This window comes from Pinus tabuliformis, chromosome X (genome assembly GCF_031772625.1).
Source record: "Pinus tabuliformis cultivar Carrire ecotype Pingquan chromosome X, CPIR1, whole genome shotgun sequence".
NCBI lineage: Eukaryota > Viridiplantae > Streptophyta > Pinopsida > Pinales > Pinaceae > Pinus > Pinus tabuliformis.
Window position 1 is genome coordinate 1,485,393,290 of NC_142308.1, and position 25,056 is coordinate 1,485,418,345.

Sequence of the window (25,056 nt, forward strand, 5' to 3'; positions counted from 1 at the left end):
GTCAGCTAGGTTGATGCCGGGACTAGGAGAAATAATGGAGAATTTTTCTCTCTGTTGATCAAGCCAGTTTGGCACCCGGTTGTATTGAAGAATTGCTGAATAATAAAATCCTCCCTTGCTGCACCGGTTTTCCCACATTGGGTTTTTCTGAGGACTGTTGTCCAAAATATCTGTGTCGATATGTGGATTCTTGTGCATGTGTTTGTTTCTGTATTATGGTTTGATATTTGCAGCATAATTTATTTTAACGTTTATTAAAGGAATTTCATAAATAACTTATTGAAAATAAGTAGGCAAAGTAAATCAGATGTTGCAGTGATAGAATTTTCACAAGAAGTAGAAGAAGGAAATCCCTCTGGACCTATACTATGACTGAGATCAACTTCTTCACATAAGTCTTCTTTAAAGTTTTGGGTATCATAGGAACATGTTATAGTAGGATAGAATGCATGGTTTATGGGAATGACATCTTCAGGAATATAGGAGCATTATGTATAGATAGCTCAGATAAAGATATTCATGTAGGAAGGATGTAGCCATTGGGTACCCTCATCAACGCATAAAGGAATGATCATGATCAAGAAGAATCATCTTAGAAGGCCACTATCATCAATAGAAAGGAGCATTTGCAGGATGAGGACTACAAGGGTCCTTCGGTGGAATCTTCAATAGAGGGTTCATGACTTTCAAGAAAAGCAAATTTCTTGATCGGAATTCCACTTATGGGGATTCAAGAGAGGATGATATGTACGCAAGGAAAGATGTAGCAAAGCAAAGCATAGGAGATTGAGGAAATCTCAATCTAGGAAGTTGTTAAAGGAAGCTGAGATGATCAAGGAAAGAACTAAGATGAGGTATGTATGCAGCTATGTTTTCATTTAAAGTCATGTCATCATTTGTATCAATGAGCATGGGGAATTGCTCTGGTAGCATGGTCAAGAATAGGGTAGATCTCTTTCATTGAAGAAAATGCACGAAGGCATGGTTCACTCACAAATAGTGGTCAACATGAGAAATGTCCTCATATGGAGTATGAGGTGGTTGACTAAGAAAATGTATAAATAAGCTTATGAGATAAATAGATTAGGAATTAAAGGACACGACGGACACTAGGAATCAACATTCGACAGACATGTTGAGACATCTCCTGGAAGAAGGCACGAGAATTCTGACAGAGGAAGAAAAAGATCAAAGGACCCTTAACACCTGGAGAGGCCTTGGAGATATGAACATGTAGGATGCTGATGATTCAAGCAAACAAAATGTCATGATGAGAAGCCATCTCGTAAGTTACTATATGATTTAATGTTTTTTTTTAATTTCTTGAATAATATCTGGATGAGTTCATGTAGGGCTACTAGAACAAGGGTTGTAAGTACAAGTACAATTAGCATTCATGTGGTGGATGGAAATTCCTGAAAGAAGCATGATGAGAAAGAAGTAGCCATATGATGAAGGTTCTAGATATGTATCAAGAAGGCCACTTTCCATGAAGAAAGAAATGACATGACGAACTAAGAAGGAAAGTGATTGATGGTTGTTGCCCTACAAGGAAGAAGCCCGACTGAATTTCATGACATCAAGGAAAGAAATTGATCAAGCAGCTAAAGGATGCACAAGAAGAACTTGTTGATGTAAAGGGGAGTCCCTAGTTGAGGGGGAGCTCTCACAAGTGCCTAACTAAGAGGGAGCTTGGGCAAGTCCCTTGTCAGAGGGAGCTTGGGTACATTCCTTTATAGGAATGGGCATATCTTCCCTAATTAAAAGGGAGAGATAGACACAACATTCTTGTCTTCACTTGGGAAGAAAGAATGGATGATTAGGTAATCATCTGGCATCTAATGCTCTTTGAGGATGTGTAGGGCATCCAAGATAAGAGTAGGCAAGATGATCGATATTCTTTGAGGGTTGGGAACACAAGGCAAGAATAATCCTAGAAGGTCATACTCAGTGAACACTCGGGTGGGTATGTACCTTGGGAGACAATGATGAAGTTGTCTATAGTCATTGGTCTCACCAACATTGTGCTCTGATCTAATGAGAGATAGAGCTGTTAGTCAAGGCCTTGCTGTGAAGACAATGTTGGTTACTATGATGCTAGAACAGATGGATTGCCAATCCGATTTCTCTTATGTGAATTATTCAAATTGAAAATGTCCAAACACCTTGTAATGATTTATGAATACCTACCTAGTTAAGAGGGAGCATTGAAGAAAGTGTAACTAGGTTTGGTCTTCATAAATGTAATTTTGATCTCTGCACTTGTAAAAGAAAAGAATTATTATTTTTGTCATTATTAAGAACAGGTTTCTTGCCCATTTGATAGGTCAAGCACATGTTTAAGTGCTTCTAGGAAAGCCAAAGAGTCAATGTAATTGTTAAAGACCCATGTGGGTATATTACACTATGTAAATCTATGTATTAGAGTCAAAGAAATATGTCAAAAGAGATCCTCCAAAGCAAAGACAAGTCTCCTCTTCAAGTCGGCTCAAAGAAATGAATTTTTTGTGCACTTAAGGACATGTCGGCCTCACTAGCTCAAGACGGCCCAAATAGGAGGGACAAACTCCTATAGATAGGGCAATTCAACCTCACAAATAGACGATCAAGTTATCTCTAAAATCAGCGAGAAAGAGAGTCAAGAAGGAGGTACGAAGAAGAGCAAAGGGTTGTTTCTAGACCAGCAGAGAAGAAAAGAAAGAAATCTGAGTTTTGGAGCACTGTTTTAGGGCTCTTTTCTGTCACACATGCGAAGAAGAGAGGGTATTTTTGCGGTCACTTCAGATCCATGAGAGCAACAACTTAATAGAGTTCGATTGGACTAAAAAGAGGCTCCATATAGGCCTCCATCTCAAGCGAAGTAGGTGCCTCAAGCAAAGAAAAGGAGCAAGCAAGAGGGACAATCTTGAGCCCTAATCAGCCACACGTGTGAGGAAAATTCAGATCTGCAGTAGGGTTAGAGGATCAACCTCTAACTCAGAAATATAATTCAAGAAGAACCCCATCTTCTAGCCTAAGCATCAAGTAAAAGGAAGATTGCCAAGTGAGGAAGAGAAAAGAAGAAGTACTCCATAGTAGAGGTCTCTAAAGGAGACCTAGGGTTTTTGCAGTCGTGCTGCCAGTTGCCAGAAGAAGTGTGAAGGAAGAGATCAGGGTGTAGTGCAGAAGGAGGCTTTGATTGAACATAAAAGAAGGTGCAAAAAGAGAGACTGTGTCTTGTGCTTGGAGGATCTACTGGTCAAGGGTCTAGGGTTTGACATTTGTCAATTGAAGCTTCAATAAGAGAAATTTGCAAAAGGGTTTTCCTCTCTAGGAGAGAGAGGTTTTGCCCTAGCTGAGAGCCAATATCTTGTGTTCTTATCTCTTTTGTTTTGGTAATTGTTTGATGAAGAAATAAAATACACACTAATAATAATAAGAGAAGATTGTGCTAATAATAAAAGCAAAAGTTCGTCACAAGTAGCTATCATCGTCAGAAGGATCTCATCATAGCCTAAATGCCCTAGATTCTTCAACACTACAAACATCAACAATGTGTTCACACCCATTAGCTGAGATACAATTTCGTTAGTGGATATAGACGGATCTTTAATTATGACTATATTTGTAAGTGTTGCTTTGTTGGTCTTATTGACAGTAAATAAATCTTCATTAGCAACTCTTCATTTTCATCTCTGACCGTATTTATGAGGGTTACCCTGTATATTGTTTATACCTTAACTTTTGCAAGTGTTGTTGATTCAATTGGATCTGTTAATGTTTCTTGGTTGAGGAGTTCTTTCTTGTTTTTTTTGTTGCTTCTCATTTTTAACTTGAATTCTGCAAGCATATCTTGATTATGATTCTTTAGGCGATACATTTCTTCATTGTTGTTAGATAGGACTTTACTAATGTTTTTAATCTCTTCCTTGTGAGCATCTTTTACGCTACCATTCTATTTGTCGTTAAAATTGGAAAACTTTTGCATCTTGGCAGTTGACTTTTGTTTGGGTTTGAACAATTTGTTTATCTTTGTTCATAGGGACTTTCTTAAGATTTTTTATTTTACTTCTATCTTCACAATTTTTTGGTTCTGATTACTTGCCACATTGGATTATGACATTTTGTAAAGTTTACTTGATTATGAACTTACTAGTTATAAATTATTTCTTCATATTTTTTTTTCTCTGATGAAAACCTGATGGGGAAATCCAAGTGATACTTTCCCACATTTGTTGGTGGCGTCCCTATTAAACTTGTCAGCATAGAGTGTGTGCCTCATGTAACTATGTTTTGTGTGCAAGAAAATTTGAAGGTAATTTCTGTATATGGTTTCTGGTTTGATGTCAACTGGGTTTGGATTGTGTGGTTAAAAGTTGTTATCCTCCCCACCCAGGTTCAAATCCCACTTGTGTCATGTTTGCTCCTCATGGGTTGATTGGGGCTGGCAAGGTACCAACAATAAAAAATATCTCACGTGTTGTAGGAAACTATCTTAACCAGTGTTGCGAAAATCGCGATTTTTTGCCTGAAATGATTAAATCGGTGATTTTTTCATGTTGAAAAAATCGGGATTTAATCCCGATTTTGGGAAAAAATCTAGATTTTTGTATTTTTTTTAGTTTTGCCGATTTTTTTGTCAATTTTTACTGATTTAACCCAATTTTTACGATTTTTTCCGATTTCAGGCCCTCGCCCATTTAATCCCGATCCCAATGTTCACAACATTGATCTTAACTTACTCATATCATAGTGAGGGACATGGATACGTCATCAAATAATGTATGCAACCTCTAGAAACCTGAGCTGGAATCTTGCTAATGTGAGGACAATCCTGTGGACCTGTACTATCACACTGAAAAACTGATCTGTGCAACTGAAGTCTCTGTAATGTAACTAAATCCCTGGAATCTGAAATCTAACAAATTTGATACAATGGATAATGGCCATGGCCCATATAATCCATGGAGAAAATGTCCAGAAACTGCCGATCCGAACAATCAAGATGGATGGAGTAGTCCAAACTTGATCCTGAATGTGCTCACAAACAATAAGTAACACATGAAACTACCTAGGGAAAATTCAGTGTCAACACCGTAGTCCATCCCTCTCTAGGTGGGGGCTTGTGTTCACTAAATAATACATTTCCCTTATTTTGTCGGAAGCTTGCTATTTTATGTACACCCTATTATGCAGGAGAGTTATAATTGGACACATGGAAAACATAAAACATGCATTGGCGTCCACAGAATTATAGTTGGATAAGGAGTAACAGAGGAACATTTGACCAAGGAGAATTTTATTTTAGAGTAGTCTAACAAGGTCACAAATTTGCCCGGAAAATTGTGGAAATTCTGGCAAGATTTTGACCAAAATCTGGCAGAAATTTTGGGAAATATGTGTTACAGCTGTCAAGCTTCAGGATTATGGTGCCCTAGGGGATTTTGATGGTGCTGAATCTATTTTCACAATAAAAAAAAATGATTTAAAACATTCCTATGGTTGGATTTAAAAAAGAATGGCCGGATTCTGGTGAAAATGGCTTTCCGAGCAAAATTGTGGCCTCAGTAGACATGCCATTTATTTTTACTCTTTTTTTTAGATAAATTTGTTTGATTGTTACCGGATATTTCTGTTTTATCTAGTAGATAGCCAGACAATGGGTAAGTACTATTATCCATTATAATTTATTAGATCTGTGTAGTGTTGGTTAATTAATAAGAACCATTCACCTCCATTAGTTATATTTACGTTTTTTAACTGTTTAAATGTTTATAATGAGAAGAAAATTCAGTTTATTCCAATTCAAAGCAAAGAGATATAGGCATATTAGTGTTTTTTAGCCTAACCGAATTAGTCCTTACGAACGACTGAGGATGTATAGGTCTGCAAAGAAGTACTCGTGTCTTCGAATTTAAAGCAAAACATGAATGCCATTTTGTAGTCAGTTTCATCCAATTCACAGATCAATTTTGTAGTCCATTCCAGTGTCAATTTGAAGGTTATTTTGACAATTAATTTCGTAACTTATTTGTCATTCATCATTCATTGTTATGCGCTTTCTGAAAATTGATGTTCATGTTACAACGTGCTTAATCTATTTTTTCTGAAGAGATCTAAATAAAAAGGGCAAATCTTGGCTTGACATCACCCTTGTTACTTTGTTAAAAAGGAAACTAGAGCTAGCTTTGAGCAAATGGTTTACATATGATATCCACCTCAAGCATTGACATACTGGGCTTGGACTAGCATCCACTGGTGTTTTATTTGGTGTATGCACATGCTTGAAGGGCACTGCAGTACAATAAATGTAAATCAACTTTATGGGTGAATCCAGGACTTTGTAACACTGTGAATAAATTCCATCCTTTCTCAATGTATTCACATTGATGTTTCGGTGGACTGCCATTGTTTGTTTTTATTCTTTTGATTCCTTTGCTAAACATTCAGATTCCATGATTTTAAACTGCCAATTTCTCATTTTCCATGTGATTTAATATATTAATTTTCTTATGTTATTTACCAAATTTTCCCACCATCTCATATAGTCTGAAAGATGTTGATAATTGTGTGTAGGTGAAGCATGTTTAGTTAATACAAAGATGGATATGCGAATTCCGAAGCTCCATTCTGTCCATCCTATTTTTTTTGAGGCTGGGTGTCCTATTGAAATTGTCGCTTGTGGCAGGAACCTCTTCCGATCAAAATATCGGTATGTTATCAAACTAGGATATAGACTATTTATTTTTTCTTTTGAAAGATCTTTTAATTGTTATTCAATAGTTCCAGGAATGAATTGAGCTTGATCCAGATGAGTCTGTCTTTGCTTGTTCATTCCTCAGAATGTACATGTGGCAGTCATTTCCAGTTATATGCATGTTTCATAAGATAATACAATATTATTTATTTATGTCCAACAAATAACCAAGAAATAAATCAATGGGACTAGGAAGTACAATCAACAGCCAAAAGGCGAAGACTTTGGGAGTGTTAAAAAAACTCCTGGATACTAAAATTTCAATGAACAAGGAGATACACAAAAGACAATAATAGAGAGAGTAGTATGATCTAGGTAAAGAAGAGGAAAATTGTAAGAGGCACGAGGCCCTAGCTCTTAATGAGAATCCTGCACCCAGGATGAGGTCGGACCATCAAGAGGCCTTGCTCTTTCTCAGACAAAATCTCTGGACTAGACCGAATGCCAGAAACCCTTCGCTGTATTCCCAAAATTGCCCTTGACCCAAACCAAAGGAAAAAAAATCTTAGTTGCCCTCGAGAAGCTTATTGTCCCAGACAATGCCTAAGAAATTTGCTTCTTTAGATAATATCCTGCGTTAAAAAGAGAAGAAAGAGAAAGGTGGTCAACTAAGGTGGGATCTTTCACCACCGAAATTGACAAGATGAAAACAGGGGTCTTAAGACCCTCAGAGCCTCAGGCCCAAGAAAAAACAGAGATAAATTGATCCACAAAATGATGGTTCCAAATGAATTCAATCCTCCCATATTTTTAGATTTCCTCGAGGGGTCTCTTCTCCTTAAATGTTTGAGTAAATTTTACTTCAAACGCTAGTTTTGGGTTTTTTTGCCCAGCTGCCCCAAAACTTGCCTAGAACTGGAAATTTTGAGGTTTTCCCCTTTAATGAGGACTTTAGCCTACGGGGATTGATAGGCTATCCAATTAATCCCTTGGGAACATTACAGATCATAAAAACATTGATTTATCAATTCTCATAACCCATACTGCATAGGTGGATATACCATGCATAGATCATAGACATTAAAATTTAAATTAAATGTCACTAAAAGACACCATAAACATTCAACATTTACGGGATGCATTTTTGAATTCTGGTCATTTCAATACCCATAAAGTCCATAGGGCACTGACAGATAACATGCTACAAAATTCAAAATTTAATTCCCATAGGGCAGTGACATAAAACATACAACAAAATTCAAATGCAGGACCCATAGGGCATCAACGTAAAACATACTACAGTTTTCAAAATTTATAATGAGACAGAATCCATAGATGCAACATTGTTTACTGCATTAAATCCGATTGCTGCACCTATGCCTGAACCCTCCATTGGTGCTCTAGCTGGTTCTGGTTGAATAGATGATCTGTGACTTTTGGTGGTCTCTGGAGTCATCCCTTCATCTAGTGAACTCAAATCACACTGAAGAGATGTTGGATTTCTAACAATATATACCAGAGATAGAAGATAAGAATAATTATTTTATCATTCAAGAAGTCATCAGATACAATGAGGGGTCTCTCCATTGGTATGGTGGTTATACTACCTAGTTTTTCTATCCACTTATCAATAAGTGCCCAAATATCATTTATTAATGTCGTTAATGTTGGAAAACATGGTAGCCATGGCTGGTATTTTCATCTTAAAAAGAAATTGGAAATTTAAATTTTTAAGCTTGCCTCCAAAATTGTTTTAAGTCGGCCTAATACAATGCCTACAAGCAGTTTGACTTGGGTTGACTTTGAGGAAGAGAAGGTTCATCAAAGGAGAGATTGACTTGATCTTGGAGGGGTCTTTGTCTCGGGTCTTAGGTCTTGGAATTCGTCATTTGAAGATTCTATAAGAAGAGAAGAATTCTTGTGGGTTTTCCTCTCAAAGGGAGAGGTTTTGGCCGTGGCTAACAACCTATATTTTGTGTCCTCTTCTCTCATTGATCTTCATAGTTTGGTAGCTGTTTGATGATAAGAACACAATATAATCAAATGAAAGAAGAAGCTAATTACGAGTACATCAAGTTAAGTAAAAGAACTTGACAAGTAGTTATCAAAGTTAGAGAAATCATCCTAACCTAGCTGCCCTTGATTTCTCAATACACGTTGGCATCGACATTGTCATGTTGGTGGTATAAAGGAATGGCCCACATCTTTCATGTGTTTTGAGTTCAATGAATGATTGACCAAGCTACGTAGGACGTGGAATAGCCACATTCCCCCACCTATGACATTGGATTGGTAGCATTGGTGTATGGGATGAAGGTGGTTGCAAGTTGGAGCTCGCGAAGTGACAAGTCCAAGTAAATTTTTATAAATGTCATTTTGTTGCATATTTAGCAAAATCTTGTGGCTACTTTATAAATGTCATTTGGTCGCACATTTAATAGAATTCAGTGGTTCACATTTGAATAAGACTTGAAATGCTCAAGATGTAGACCACTTAATTTTGCACATGGTCTAGTATGGTTACTTTTGAGCTTTTGGAGCATTGGTTATTCAAATTGAGATTAGGAAAAATATGGGTAATCAAGGGTCAGAGATGGATGTGGTAAGAGGGGTTTGACATTGTTTTGACTAGTATTTGATGATCTGAAGATTTTGTGTAGGGTACAAGTTTGTTACAACTGAGATGATTGCATGTTGATGCAATGACAGAGAAGTTATATTTACTTAATTGTAATGCTGAGCTAGGGTGCACTGCTGATGTTGAGAATGATGAAGTTTAAGAGAATGCAGGGTGTTGATAAATGTTAGGGACTAAATTTGAAGAGTTATTAGGGTTTGGATTTGAAACCCCGACCCAAAAAAATGAGATTGAGCTTATCATTTGATTGCTTTTGCTTGAAAGAAGAAACCCCAACTTCTAAAAGATTGACATCTTGATGATGAGGTTGATTTGCAAGTTGGATGCAAGAAGGCTAAAGATTAAGAGGGAGCTATCATGATCTCCAAAGATAAGTCTCTTGTATTTCATTTAGTGTTTTAATCATTACTGACATTGGATTGTTTATGGATTGTCAACCCTAAGTAGGGTTTGGAGGAAGATCCAAGGCTTATGGACCAAATCCTAGAATTGATTATGTTCGTTTGAAGAAGAAACCCTAACTCCTTGTTCATGATGTGTATTTCTTAATGATGATCTAGGCTCCTTGATGATGATATAGACTCCTTGATGATGTGGGTCTCTTGATATTGACATGGAATTCTTGATGATGATATAGACGCCTTGATGTTGTGGATTTCTTGATGATGATATAGACTCCTTGATGATGTGGATTTCTTTAATGATATGGAATTCTTGATGATGATATGGACTCTTTGATGGTGATGTGGACTTCTTGATGATGATATGGACTCCTTGATGATGTGGACTTCTTGATGATGATATGGATTTCCTGATGATGTGGATTCCTTGATGATGATGATGTGGATTCCTTGATGATGATGATGTGGATGAGATTAATTGGACCTAAGAAGTCTACGACCAAGAGGGAGTTGACACACTCTCAAGAGATAAGTACTTTCTTTATTGTTTCATTATGAGTCTGTTGTCTCATTTGGTTGTATTTGTTCTTCCATGCCCTCCTAGTAAGGATTGTAGGAACATGATGAAGTATGTCAAGATTGTGGCAATTGTTGAAAAGATTGAAGAACAAAGTGACAAGAGAACTTGTGATTGAATGAGCCTTTGGACTCAGAGGGAGTAGACAAGATCAACTTGCTTGAAGCTTGTTTTGATCCATGATGAAGTCAATTGTGAAAATGGCTTGAAGTCTTGAAGATTAATGCTGCTCCAAATTTGCTAAAGAATAAGCCCATGACTTTGCTACTATGTGTTGATGAAGTGTTTCTGACAAGGACCGAGGTCCTCTTTGTCCAGTGTAAGAGGGAGTTGATTGAAGAATTGTAAGATTGAAAGTATGGTACGAGCTTGGTGAAATCCTTGCTGAGGTTGTGGCATAATGGATTGTGAATCTATGGACACTTGCTTGAGGAAAATTTGAAGAAGCCATTGATGATAGTTGACTCTATTTGCACTAAATGTATTCTGGGTGTTGTGTTGTCCCAAATGGCGTGGATAGTCCTATTGCATTGAAGCTGGAAATGTAGCCGATTTGTGAAGTTGGTTGTGGGTCTATTAGATCTTGTGCTGAAATCGATTATGGTATTAGATATGTGAGAAGCCACTTGCCGGATTCGACCATCGTTGTTGATGTTTGCTTCTGTGAGAAGCCCCAGCTGAAGTTGAATGAACAACTGGATGTTGTTATTCGCTGAAATGTTTGATAAAGTATTGAGATCCACCATGGCTACTTTTCTGCGGTTGAGTTGGCTACTGATGTTTATGGGAAGAAAATTGAATGGCTAAGAATCCCTTTCGAGAGGGAGCATTGATTACATAACATCATCAATCTTTCTTAGGCTATGGTTGTGAGACCTATAGATTGGTCGGGAAGATTATCACTCCCTTAGGCTATGGGTCGGGGGACTAGTGAGTTTGGTCAGGGAGCTTGGTTCTAAGGCTTTGAGTTGATGATTCCTCTCGGACACTGTGTGCTGTTGGACCTTGTGGTCCGAGAGATGTATTGACTTGATGATTTCTCTCGTAGGCTATGCTATGAGACCTTGTGGTTCGGGAGATGCATTGATGATTCCTCTCGTAGGTTGTGTGTTGTGATATTTTATGGTCCGGGAGATGCATTGACTTGATGATTCCTCCTTTAGGCTGTGTGCTGCAAGACCTTGTTTGGGGAGATGCGTTGAGATGACTTGGAAGCTATGTATCTTTCCTTATGATGAGATTGATGATCTCTCCCTTAGGCTGTGTGTTGTGAGACCTATGGATTGGTCGGGGAGATTGATCCTGTCAGAGAGAGAGACTTGTATTTGTGATCTCTTCCTTAGGTTGTGTTATGTGAGACCCATGAACTAGTTAGAAAGATTGATCTTGAGAGAGAGAATGAAAAGTACCTCCCTGGCTAAGAGGGAGTGTTTGAAAATATGGTAGCCATGGTCGATATCTTCATCATAAAAGGAAATTGGAAATTGGAAATTTTAAGTTTGCCTCCAAAATTATTTTAAGTTGGCCTAATATGGTTCAAGTCGGCTTGGCCCCTTCAAAGGCACCCATTCGACCCCATTTGAAATCTATATAAAGGAGACTATATCTCCTCATTTTTGGACATTGACTTATGACAATATGAGCTCTATTCTAGTAAAGAAAGATGGAGAAAAACGAGGGCCAAAAATTTGAAGAAGAGCTTGGACATTGGCTTGGCACTTATCTTGTTCTTGATTGCTGGTTTGACTATTGTCTTGCTATGGTTATTACTGATGTATTGATAAATCGAGAACTCTCTCTCTCTCATAAGGAAAGACTTTTCGTGGTTTTCCCCTTGTGGGTTTTGCCTTGGATGTGAGCCCAATTTCTGTGTCTCTTGTCTCATTATCTCATGATTATTTTACTGCTCTTTCATGTTTCTTCTATATAACTGCTTAATGATATTGATTGAATGCAATATGGATCTGTTAATTTTAGTTAACAATGGTATGTTCTAAGCTTAACACAATTACTTCAATGTCCTTTTAGCATCCCAATGACAATTTCCAATTTAGTTTCCAATAACAATCACATTAAACATAAATCACATTGACAATAATTGTAGATAGAACATAAACAATAAAATGCAAAAGACAAGCCAAGACAAGAGAACACTAGATTTGGTGAATGCCAGGGAAAAACCCCAAGATGGGGAAAACCCTTTGATTAATTCTTCTTATTATTATATCAAATGTTCAGAAAAGAGAGTACAATAAAGTCAAAATTGACTTTCCAAATGATGATCAAAGCAACCTTGTCTAAATTGAAATTTTCCTACAACAGTCAACAACCCTAACCAGAAAGTCAACACTGGCCAAAGTAGCAGCAAACCATCCACAATGTAGTTCGGTCATACCTAGTGAGACTCGTCCTTCTTAGGTGGTCAAATTTAGCCCAAAATAGTCATTAAAACAACGACCAAACTTGATCAAAGTCTGCACTTCAAGCCTGTGGTCAACCCTGCTATCAGGCTAGTCAACATGCCCAAAAAACCTCGGTTTCTATGCCAATTAATGTGGCCCTCCAAAACAGAAATTTTGGCATAGAAACGCAATCAAAGGTCAAAATAGCCCTGGTCAACGTTGGTCAAACCTTGCAACAAATCCTGTAATTCGGCCCTGTAATTTGTCCTCATTCAACCACACGTGTGAGAGAAGAAGAGTTGCCCAATAAGCTATACGAATGAATCAAATGAGGAGTGAGAAGAAGAAGATGAGTTGATGAGGTGCCAAATGAGGTTGGAGGTCTCTCTTATTTATACAGGTCGTTGGGGATCAAGGGATATGTCCATTGGGCTTCATGAGCCTACATGATGATGTGGCTGACCTTGACAATTTGCACATGTGTGGGCTTGACGTCGGAAACATATTACCCCTTGTCCAAATTTGATGATCTTTAGGTTGATTTTGGTCCTCTCGAAAAGAGGAATTCAATGCAATAATCATCTCCATCAAATGAGCTATCCAAAGTGGAATTTGGCCCTAGTTGCCAATTTTAACACTCCCTCTCAACTAGGGATAATTCTACCTACCAATATCATGTTGGAAAATGTAACTAGGTTCGTGTTGAAGAAAGTGTAACTAGGTTCGGTCTTCATAAATGTACTTTTGATATTTGTATTTATTCAAGAAAAGAAATATTATGTTTGTTATATTTATCAATGAGTTTCTTGCTCATTGAAATAGGTCTAGCCCATGTTAAAGTGCTATAGGCAAGTCAAAGAGTCAAAAGAAAGTTTGAAGACCCTTAAGGGCATGTTACACCATGTAAATATTTGTATAAGAGTTAAAGAATATCCCTCCAAGCAAAGACAAGTCCTCTCCATGCAACGACATCATCAAAGGAGCAAAAATGATGAAGGAAACTCAAGTCGGCCTACAGTCATCATGTCGGCCTCAAATCAACTTAAAGGAGGGACAATCCCTCTATATATAGAGGCTGTCCACTCCCTCAAATGACAAGCAATCCACCTTTGAAATCAACAAGCAAGGAAGGCCGAGAAAAGGGTGAAAAAGGACAAGTATAAGGACCCTCTAGTGCAGGGAAGAAGAAGAAGTCATCACCGAAGGTTGGAGGACTGTTTCTAGGGTAAAACACAGTCACACGTGCGAGAAAAGGAGGCATCTCTGTGGTCATAATAGCAACAACGTAACAATCTCATACTTCTCATTGTTTGGGCTTGAAACTTAGGCCTATAAGGCCTCCCACTAGAGCGAAGAAGAGACTCTCTCAATCGAAGAAGAAAGGAACCAAATACTCAAGGAAACCTCCCGCACGTGCGAGACTTTAGGGCTGGAGGATAGTCATATCAAGTCTGCAACTACACCTTGAAGAAGGAGCTCGGTTGGTCAAGAGGAAGGAAGGGATCATCACAAGTAAAGGGTCTCACTAAAGATCAAGGATAAGTGTCTCTTCTAGAGAAAGTGCAACAAGGACTATCAACAGTTGTAAGAAGAACAAAGTGCCGAAAGGAGGACGAAGTGTCGAGGAACGCAACACTGAAAGTAGGAGGACGAAGTGCCAGGGAACGAAGTGCAAGGAGAAAGGACTTGACTTGTGCTTGGAGGATATTCTTATTAAGGGTCTAGGGTTTGGCATTGATCAATAGAAGCTTTAATAAGAGAAATTTACGAAAGGGTTTTCCTCTCTAAGAGAGAGAGGTTTTGCCCTGGCAGAGAGCCAACATCTTGTGTTCTTTGATAGCAGTTTGATGAAGTAAACACTCACACTAATAATAAGAGAAGAAGATCAAGCTAACAAAGATAAATTGTTAAAGTGTTTCACAAATTGTTATCAAATCTAAAAGAATCCTACTATACATAATTTCCCTTGATTCTTCAACAGTTCGGTCTTCATTAAATTTATTTGAGTCATCATGTAATGTACTTGTCAAAAGAATAAAGAAACTAATTATTATTATGACTTATTAAAGCATGGGTTTCATGGTTGGGTCATCATGTTTTAGGTCAAATATGATTTATGTTGCGTCCACATCAAGTCAGCTTGAAGATGATCAAGTCGGCCTCAAAGAGGGCCATTCGACCTCACCAAAGGACTATAAATGAAGCAGTTTGAATTCCATTTGAAGCACACTCACAACGAGCAAGTTCAATATCTCTTGAATTGGGAAAAAAGTGCGAAATAGAGGAATAAGGCAAAAGTAGTGCGAGTTTGGTCTAGGTAAAAGAAAGAAGGAAAATCAAAGTTTTGGTCCATCTATCTCTCTCTCTCGTGCCCTGGTTTGGAAGATTGAAGTTCTCTAGTTGATGTCGTAGCCAGTTGCTACATGTTGTTGTTGCTAGCTGCTATAGGTCGAAGTTGTTGGTGTTGGATGTTGCTACCTCAAGAAGCTGTATTGGGCCAAGATTGAAGTTTCTAAGTGAGGATCGAAGTCTCCAAAGCAAGATCGAAGTTGTTGGGTCGAAGAAAGTGCTGCTACTGTTGTTGTTGCTGCCAAGTCAAGTAGGATCATCTGCAAAGGAAGAAGAAGGCTGACTTGGTGTGGAGGAAAGTTTGTGTCAAGGTCTAGAGTCTTGGAATATCTCAGGAAAACTATTGAAGGAAGAATTACTGACTGGGTTTTCCCCTAGAGGGGTTTTTCCCTAGCTATGAGCCTATATCTGGTGTCCATTGATTTATGTGCTATTGCTTTGGTAATTGCTTGATGAACTAAAAGAAGAATACATAAAGGAACCTAATAAGAAATCAAGAACATCACAAGTAATTATCAAGTACAAGAAAATCTTTCTGCCTTTCTGATTTTCCAACAAGGTATCAGAGCTTTAGTGAAGAAAGAAGCTAAAGGCAGTCTCAAGCACTTGATCAAGGGATCATTCAAAGGGATTATTTCAAGAAAGAAGTCTGCTATATTCAAGGAAGATGTCTAACACAATCAAGGGAGAGAATAAACTTGAAGGAGCCTCTAATTACAGATCTTGGAAGAAGAGGATTGACTTCATCCTTGAAAAGAACAAGGTTCTAGACTTGGTGAAAGGAAAAGTAAAGAAGCCTACATAAGAGTCTAGTGATGCTGATAAAGTAAAGTTCAAAGATTTGGAATTAGTGGCCATGAACCTAATGGTAGAAGGGATAAAGGACAACCTTGTCCCATTCATAGCCAACATTGGCCATGCTCAAAAAATGTATGAGGCTTTGTCAAAGTTGTTGACTATTAAGAGCATTGGTCAAGTAGCAAGCCTGAAGAATGAACTAAGGACCACAAAGATGACTAAAGAAGATACAATGGCCTCCTTTTCGAAGATAACAAGAATCAAAGATGATCTTTTGGCCATTGATGAAATTGTTCTAGACAAAGAACTTGTGATCACTGCTATACTAGGATTGCCACCGAGTTGGGGTGCATTTGCCGCAGGACTCAACAATTGGAAGGAAGCTCCCACTTTTGAAGAACTATGGACAGCTTGCAGTCAAGAAGAATTAAGGATCTCATTAGTTGCCAACACTGAAGGAGTGTCAAATGCCTATGTTGCTCAACATAGAGGAAACTTCAAGAAAGGAACAAAGAGGAAGGTTGACATGTCGAAAGTAGAATGCTATCAATGTCATAAGAAGGGTCACTACGGGGGTGACTGTCCCAACAATCCTAGAAACAAGAAGAGAGAAAGAGATCAAGCGAATGTTGCTGAAGAAGAAGACCTAAAGAAAGCCAAACCCAAAGAATATGATATAAAGGACTTACACTATTAAGTCCTTTGCTTCTAGTGTTAGATGTTCTATTTTGTATTTTTAATGTTGAGAATTTATAGGTTTTAACATGTTTTTGGAAAAGACATTTTTCTTTTGTTTTATAAGTTTGTAGGTATCCCTCAAGCTTTGGAGGGAGCCCCCAACATCTCCCAAAGATAAGTATCTCACTTCTTTTCAATTTCTGGTTTCATGTACTTATTTAAGATTTGATTATATTAAATACTAATCACCATTCTCCCTCTATTGTCTTGATTAGGAAAACATCTGCTATATCCTCAAGGAGTATGGAAGAGGACCTCCCAAGACAAGGTTTGTCAAGGAACAAAGGTATGCCTCAAACTACAAAACATTGATTTCCTTATAATAAATTATTATTCATTTGATAATCTATTACTAACATATAAAGGAACCTAATAAGAAATTAAGAACATGAAAAGTAATTATCAAGTACAAGAAAATCTTTCTGCCTTTTTGATTTTCTAACATATTAGACCATCGATCATCATGCCATCCTGTCATCATGTACCATCTCTGCATCTCGTCTCAACTCTGTTGAACACTGATATAGATAATGAAGACAAACCATTCGAGAGTGAGTCACGAGACATTACCACTCTACACTGACAAAAGTTAGTCTAGGGGTAGAACCCTAATTAGACTTGATCCCAGATCAAGTTGCTGAATGCAATGCATCCTAGACATAGGGAGTACGGCAGTACATGATGCGTCCATCTGTAGTGCTATGGTCCCTATCCTCTTTCCCCAACTCATTATCCAGATGAGAGGTACTTCCCATGAGTCCTGGACCACATGGGTAGGATGTATGCCGGGGCATCCGTAGGAGAAGGTGAACCACTCATCCTGCTCATATGTCATAGGAGAAGGTGAATCACTCATCCTATGCATATATCATGAAGGCATTTGTAGGAGAAGGTGAACCAATCATCTTATGCATATATCTTCAATCGTAGGGGAAGGTTAACCACTCACCTTACACACGTGTCATCAATCGTAGGGGAAGGTGAACCACTCACCCTATACACATGTCAACTATCATGGGGTATCACAGGGGAAGGTGAACCACTCAACTTGTACACAACGCACCTATAGGGGAAGGTGAATCACTCACCCTATGGTCTCTCATAGCTCAAAGAAGTACCTCAAGCCTCCAGGAGCTCCCACAGCTCAATGTCCAACTCAAGCGGGACCCTCATGGGAGGTCCTTCCATGATTCCAAGTCTCTCTTTGAAGGCTAAGAATTTGACCTTTCCCAAGGGCTTCGTGAGGATGTATGCAACCTCCTCATGAGTCTTGATGTGTTGGAGCCTTATTGCTCCTCATTGTACCATATCCCAGATAACATGGTACCTGATAGCAATGTGCTTGGAGTGGCTATGGAACACGAGATTCTCTGAAAGGTGAATCCCACTCTGGTTGTTGCAATAAATAATGGTGGTATCCAGCACGTGCTCAAACAACTCACTGAAGAGCTTCCTTAGCCATAGAGCTTCACAATAGGCCATACTAGCTGCAATATATTCGGCCTCGGCGGTGCTTAGAGTAACCGATTTCTACTTACCATTCATCCAAGAAATTGAAGCAGACCTCTTAATTTTAGATAACAATGGTATGTTCTATGCTTTAGCACAATTTACTTCAATGTTCCTTATCAGCCCAATGACAATATCCAATTATATCCAGTAGCAATCACATTAACTTAAACACATTGACAGTAAATGCAGATAGAACATAAAAACATGTGCAGAAGTCAAGCCAAGACAAGAGGAGACAAGATGTGGCGGATGCTAGGGACAAACCCCAATGTGGGGAAACCCTTTGATCAAATCTTCTTATTATTCTTCAATAATTCAACAAAGAGAGAGAGAGAGAGAGAGAGTACAAATATCAAAATTACATGCCCAAAACAATCCAGTCAAATCAATAGTCAATGCAACCCTAACCAGAAAGTCAACAGTGGTCAAAGATGCCCCAAAATGCCTTCCAAGCAGCTCGGTCAACAACGGAAGACTGCGACCTACCAAGGGAGTCAAATTCAACCCAAAATCAACTCGGTCAACCTAGTCAAAGTCTGTTGTAATTTCTGCGGTCAAACTAGAAAGTCAATGCAACAATCAACTTTGTCAAACAGTCTCCAAACACCTTGAAAATCATGCCAAAGAATTCGTCCAGTAGAAATCTAAATTTTTCCCTCCAGATCAAAGTCAAAACAAGGTCAAGCTGCCCAAGTCAACGCTGGTCAACACATGCCCTAATCTCTGAAATTTTCGACCACCAAAACCAGTCGAGAAATCTGTCCTCTTCCACTCGTGCAAAGTAGAGAGCCTCCAAATTATACGAACCAATGAAGAGAGGAGAGAGAAGATGATGTGAGGAGTTGAGATGATGTCCAAATGAGAGAAGGGTCACTTCTATTTATACACTTCGTTGAGGGTGAGGAGGCACATCCATTGGGCTTCATCAGCCTACATTTGACTGAGGCCGACCTTAAGAATTTATCCATTAGAAAGAATAAATACAAAATTCCATTTTTGCTTGTCAAAATGAGATGATCTTTATATCAAAATTGTACCTCTCGAAAAGAGGAATCCAATGTAATAATCATCTTCATCATATGAGCTTTCATAAGGTGGAAGTTGGCCTTAGTTACCAATTTTAATACTCCCTCTCAACTAGGGAGAATTCCACTTGCCTATCCATTTGTCATCTTGTCATCCTGTAAGATACCTGTCATCACTGCCCTGCTCTGCTGAACCATGAAGTAATAATGAAGAAGAAGTGATCGATAGTGAGTCATAAGATCATACCACTCTCCATTGACTAAAGTCAGTCCTTGATCCCAGATCAAGTTGTTGAACACCATGCGTCCTAGTCATTGGGAGTACGACAGTACATGATGCGTCCATCGATAGTGCTATGGTCCCTAACCATCTTTTCCCAACTCATTGGCCAGATGAGAGGTACTTCCCATGAGTCCCGAACTCTATGGGTATGATGTGTGCCAGGGCATCAACAAGAGAAGGTGAACCACTCATCCTGCTCATATGCCATACGAGAAGGTGAACCACTCATCCTATGCATATGTCAATCGTAGAGGAAGGTGAACCACTCACCCTACATGCATGTGTCAGGGTTGGGGAATGTGAACCACTCACCCTACACACATATCAACCATAATGGGGTGTCATAGGGGAAGGTGAACCACTCACCCTGTATCTAGTGCACCACTAGGGGAAGGTGAGCCACTCACCCTATGGTCGCTCATAGCTCCAAGAAGTACCCCAAGTCCCTAAGGGCTCCCAGAGCTTTGTGTCCAACTCATATGGGACCCTCATAGGAGGGTCGTTCCATGACTTCAAGTCTCTCTTGGAAGGTTAAGAATTTGACCTTCCCCAAAGGCTTCGTAAGAATTTCTGCGACCTGCTCATCCGTCCTGATGTGTTGGAGCCTAATTGCTCCCCATTGTACCATATCTCGGATAAAGTGGTACCTGATATCAATGTGCTTGGAGCAATCGTGGAACACTGGATTCTCTGATAGGCAAATCCCACTCTGGTTTTCGCAGAAGATCATGGTGGCATCCAACACGTGCTCAAATAGCTCACTGAAGAGCTTCCTCTACTGAACTGCTTCACAACAGGCCATACTCGCAACATTGCATTTGGCCTCGATGGTGCTTAGTGCAACTGATTTCTACTTCCTGCTCATCCAAGATATAAAAGTAGACCCCAAAGAAAAGCAACACCCGAACTGTTGATCAAAGTTGTCATTAATGTCAATATGGCATTGTTGAAGATGGCTAGACCCTAATTGTTTGGAAGCCTTAGCCTAGCCTAGCAAACCTTAACCCCAACATTATTAATGACATTGATGTCAATATGACATTATTGAAGATGGATAAACCCTAATTGTTTGGAAGCCTTAGCCTAGCCTAGCAAACCTTAACCCCAACATTATTAATGATGTCAAAACCTAACCCTTTGCTCTAATCTTTTGATGAAACCCTAAACCCTAATCCTAAGACACCCTTTGCCCTAATATTTTGATGAAACCCTAACCCTAATCCTTTAAAGACCTAAACCCTAACACTAATTCCTAAATCCTAAAATCCTAACCTTAAAGCCTATAACAAATTTATCAATTTAATAAAACCTTACTTTTTAATATAAAGTTAATATTAAAATTTTAACTTTATATTATAGTAAAGTTAAAACTTTAATTTTAATATAAAGTTAAAATTAACTTTATGTTAAAATTTACATGCCACATTAAAATTAATTTACATGCCACATTTTTGGACGGCTACACTAATTTGCAAGTTGGCTGCATTATAAATTATATTTATAAAAAGACATGCCCCTTCAATTTCATGTCGGCTCATTTAAACGGTGACTAAAGCTATAAATAAGCCACGTCCCCTCTCATTTGAGTTTCTCTTGAAGCTCACATCTTGGATATAACAATATAACGGAGCTCAGACCAGAGAACAAGATGCAGAGAGGACCAAAGAACAAGACGCAGAGAGGACAACTCAGATAGAGAAGATAAGGAGAAGACGTGCTCTTACGATCCACCACACTGCCAGCCCAGTCAACATCTGTATATCCATGCAGCCTCAAACTCCCGGCAGTGTATCTTAGTCCATAGTGGATTGTGCCCCGGAGATATCTCAAGAGATTCTTAGCAGCAATCCAGCGAATGTGATGAGGCTCGACCATATATTGACTCAACGTATTCACAACGAAGCATATGTTAGGACAGGAGTTGACTAAAAACATTAGGCCCCCCCCAAGTTGATGATACTTGGAAGGGTTTGCCAATCTGGGCCCAACACCGTTTCCACATAACTTCTTAAAGTGGAGTTCCATCGGAGTAGTCACGAACTTGCAATCCACCATCCCACATCTCTCAAGTAGCTTCACGATGTATTTTCCTAGGTCCTTCACCTCGAACTCGGAAGCCAACTCCCTCTTGTATTGATAAATGAGAGGGTCATCACTTGTCAGAAAGAGATCATCCACATAAAGGACTAGAATGAGAGGTTTGTCCTTTTTAACCTTAAAGTATAGGTTTGGGTCAACATCACTCCTTGTAATTCCTAGCTTCATAAGATGGCTATCTATCCTTTCATACCAAGCCTTAAGGGCTTGCTTCAACCCATAGAGGGATTTCTTCAACTTGCATACATGTGTCTCACAATCTTGAACCTTGAACACCTTGGGTTGTTCCACATAGACTTCCTCTTTAAGCGAACCATGCAAGAAGGCAATTTTGACATCCATCTGGTGTAGGTTCCATCCTTGCGAGGCAACAAGGGCTATGATTGAACGGATGGTGGTATATTGGGCAACCAATGCAAATATCTCATCGTAGTCTATTCCTTCCTTTTGCGAGAAGCCTCGAGCTACAAATATAGACTTGAATTTCTTAGCACTCCCATCAACTCCATGTTTGATCTTGTAGAGCCATTTCGAAGTGACCACTGACTTGTCCTTAGGTCTAGGAACCACATCCCAGACATCATTCTTCATGATCGACTCATACTCCTCGTTCATTGCATCCTTCCAAACTTCTTGCTTCACGACTTCTTCGAATGTACAAGGCTCAGATTGTACAATGGTAGTCATGGTAGCTAAGTACCCTTGGTACCTATTTGGCTTCTTGCTTTCATGAAATGCCCCCCTTAGTGCAATATGTTTCTCAACATCTTCAAGAGTATCTTTGAGCCACAAAGGCCTTTTTCTTGAAGTAGAATGCTCACTAGGAGGTGGATCAATGGGATCCATCGGACCTTCAACATCGGACATCGATTCATCAAATGGAGATTCATCATGCTTCTCCAAATCAACATCATGACTTAATTCCTCGAAAGCAAAATCTTCCTCGAAAGTGACATCATGACTTAATTCCACTTCCCTTTGACTAGGCACATAGATTCTATATGCCTTCGAAGTTTCACTATAGCCCACAAACGTTCCTTTCTTTCCAGATGCATCTAGTTTGTTTCTTTTCTCTTTGGGCACATGAAAATATACGGGTCTAACAAAAATTCTAAAATGAGAAACATCAGGTTTCTTACTGGTGAAAACTTCTTCGGGTGTCTTGAAGTCCAAAGCTTGATGTGGGTATCGGTTTTGGACATACACAGTGGTGTTGGCAACTTCTCCCCATAAGAACTTTGGTAGACCTTGATCGTGAAGCAGAGCATGGGTAACTTCTATGATAGTATGATTCTTCCTTTCGGCAACACCATTATGTTTAGGAGTATATGTAGTAGTGGCCTCCCTCTTAATGCCAACTTCTTTACAATTGTCTTTGAATTCATTTGACTCATATTTGGTCCCATTATTGGTCCTCAATATTTTGATCTTCTTCCTTGTTTGATTCTCGACCAAGGCTTTGAAAGAGCGGAACCACTTGAATATTTCATCCTTCTTCTTTAAGAAATAGATCCATGTTTTGTGAGAGAAGTCATCCACAAAATAACGTAGTATAAATATCCACCGAAAGATGTCACGGGCAACATACCTGATAGATCAGAATAGACCAATTGAAAAATATCGGTGGTTTGAGTTTCACTTTGAGGGGAATGGTCCCCTTGTATGTTTTCCAACTTCACATCCCTGACAAATACCTTCATGCTATGTTGTAGGAAACATGGGGTAGGAGGTTGTTTCCGTACGGAAACGAGTACGAAACGCTGAAACGCGTTTGGTACGGCCCTGAAATGCGTTTCAGGCTGTACTGCCATGTTTCACGAAATTGAAACGTGGCCAGTACGGCCTGAAACGCGTTTCAGGGCCGTACAACCCACGTTTCAACGTTTACTTGTGTTTTTTTTATTTTTATTTTTTTTAATTTGTTTTCTAATCTATTCTTACGTTAGCCTAGTGACTTCTAGTTGCTTCCAGATGCCTGTCTAAAGTTATAAAAAGTGAACTTTTTCCCTAGTGTTGATATGCAGTTCATGGTAATGTTAAATTCTTAAAGTAAAAGTGATATTCTCCTTTATTTTTCATTTTCATCCTTTTACTTAAATTTTTAACATTACCATGAAATGACTCAGGATGTTTGAGAGTGGTTTCGCCCTCATTGGATTTCATATGGAGAAAGTAGAATTTTAGATCTCACTCAAAATGCAGCAGACTTATCTGTTTTTCAGGATTTCAGGATTGGGGGGATTGCAATGTTTCCATTGGATTTTATCATGTACTAGGGTATGGAACTTGTAGTTAATCAAGAGAACAAAGCCCTCTATGCAGGGGAGACTCCCAATAATCAAGAGAATGTAGGGTACTAGGGTATGAAACTTGTATTTAATCAAGAGCACTAAGGTCATTCGATTATGTAGGAGGAGACTCCCAATCAAGCACGAGACAAAAATTAGAAATTTCTCGTGGCTGATTTTGGATATTTCTATTTTCATTATGTGATTATTCATGAGTAAATGTGATGTAAATTTAGATACTTATAATTTAGGCATTGACAATTGACAATTTTATCATAATGTAATAAATTAGAATGTATCATATATGCTTTATGATTGCACATATTTCTTAAATGTCCTATATATATATATATATATATATATATATTCGCGTTTCCCCGTTTCCAAAATTTGGGGAGGTCGCGTTTCGTATCGCTTCCCGTTTCAGAAACTCGTACCCGTTTCCCCGTTTCGTGCAACCTTGCCTTCGTGATTCAAGTTGGATTCTGGCATCCTTGTGATCATCTTCCTTACATCGAGTAACGATTTGAAATGAAGGTGAGTAAATCTTGGTGCCATAATTCGGATTGAAGAGAAGTATCACAAGTCATTGCTCCCAACAGACTTCCTCCAACTTGATAGAGACCTTCAACCTTGAATCCAAGAGTGAATGCATCTCTTGGGTTCCTTTGCCAAACGTGAACCTTCCCATCAATGAATGTCACCTTGAAACCTTTATCCTCCATCGCAAAAATAGAGACCAAGTTCTTTTTCAGATCAAGTACATATAACACTTCTTCTAAGTTGAGGGTTTGACCTTGATTTAAATGAAGAGTAACAGTTCCAATTCATTTCACGGGATAAGTGGCATTATCCCCATGTATAATCTCCATATTCGTCTTCTTTTCAACCAAATTTGAGAGAGCTTCTTTATACCCAGTGAAGTGCCTTGAGGCACCACTATCAATCAATCAATGGTCCAATGTATCCGGAGGAGAGGCAGTGTAGGGGGCATAAATAAGATAAAATTCTTTTTTCTTTACAACATTAACTTCTTCATAATTGGAGTTTCTTGACTTCTTGGGACGACGACCATTTCCATTTCGAGCAGTGGGAGCATTCCTCCTTCCTTTTCTATTGAACCTGTTGTTCCTTTGATTTCCATTGCCCTTGAAGTTGTTGCTATTGTTGTCATCATCTCTTGGAGTATCCTTCTTGTGAGGACACTCTCTAACGAAGTGGCCAATGTTGAAGTTTCTAAGTTTACTAGTTAGAAACCTTTCATGCACTTTT

At 38.7% G+C, this 25,056-nt stretch overlaps 1 protein-coding gene across 3 annotated transcripts in view; it reads left to right on the plus strand.

Annotated features, from left to right (window-relative positions):
• Window positions 1–25,056, plus strand: part of SPL7 (squamosa promoter binding protein-like 7) — a 330,320-nt gene that overhangs the window by 257,395 nt on the left and 47,869 nt on the right. For all 3 annotated transcript variants that reach the window (XM_089447745.1, XM_089447743.1, XM_089447742.1), the window contains exon 8: window positions 6,556–6,691. In XM_089447745.1, coding sequence (XP_089303871.1) covers window positions 6,556–6,691 — 136 coding nt within the window. The remainder of the gene's footprint in view (window positions 1–6,555; window positions 6,692–25,056) is intronic.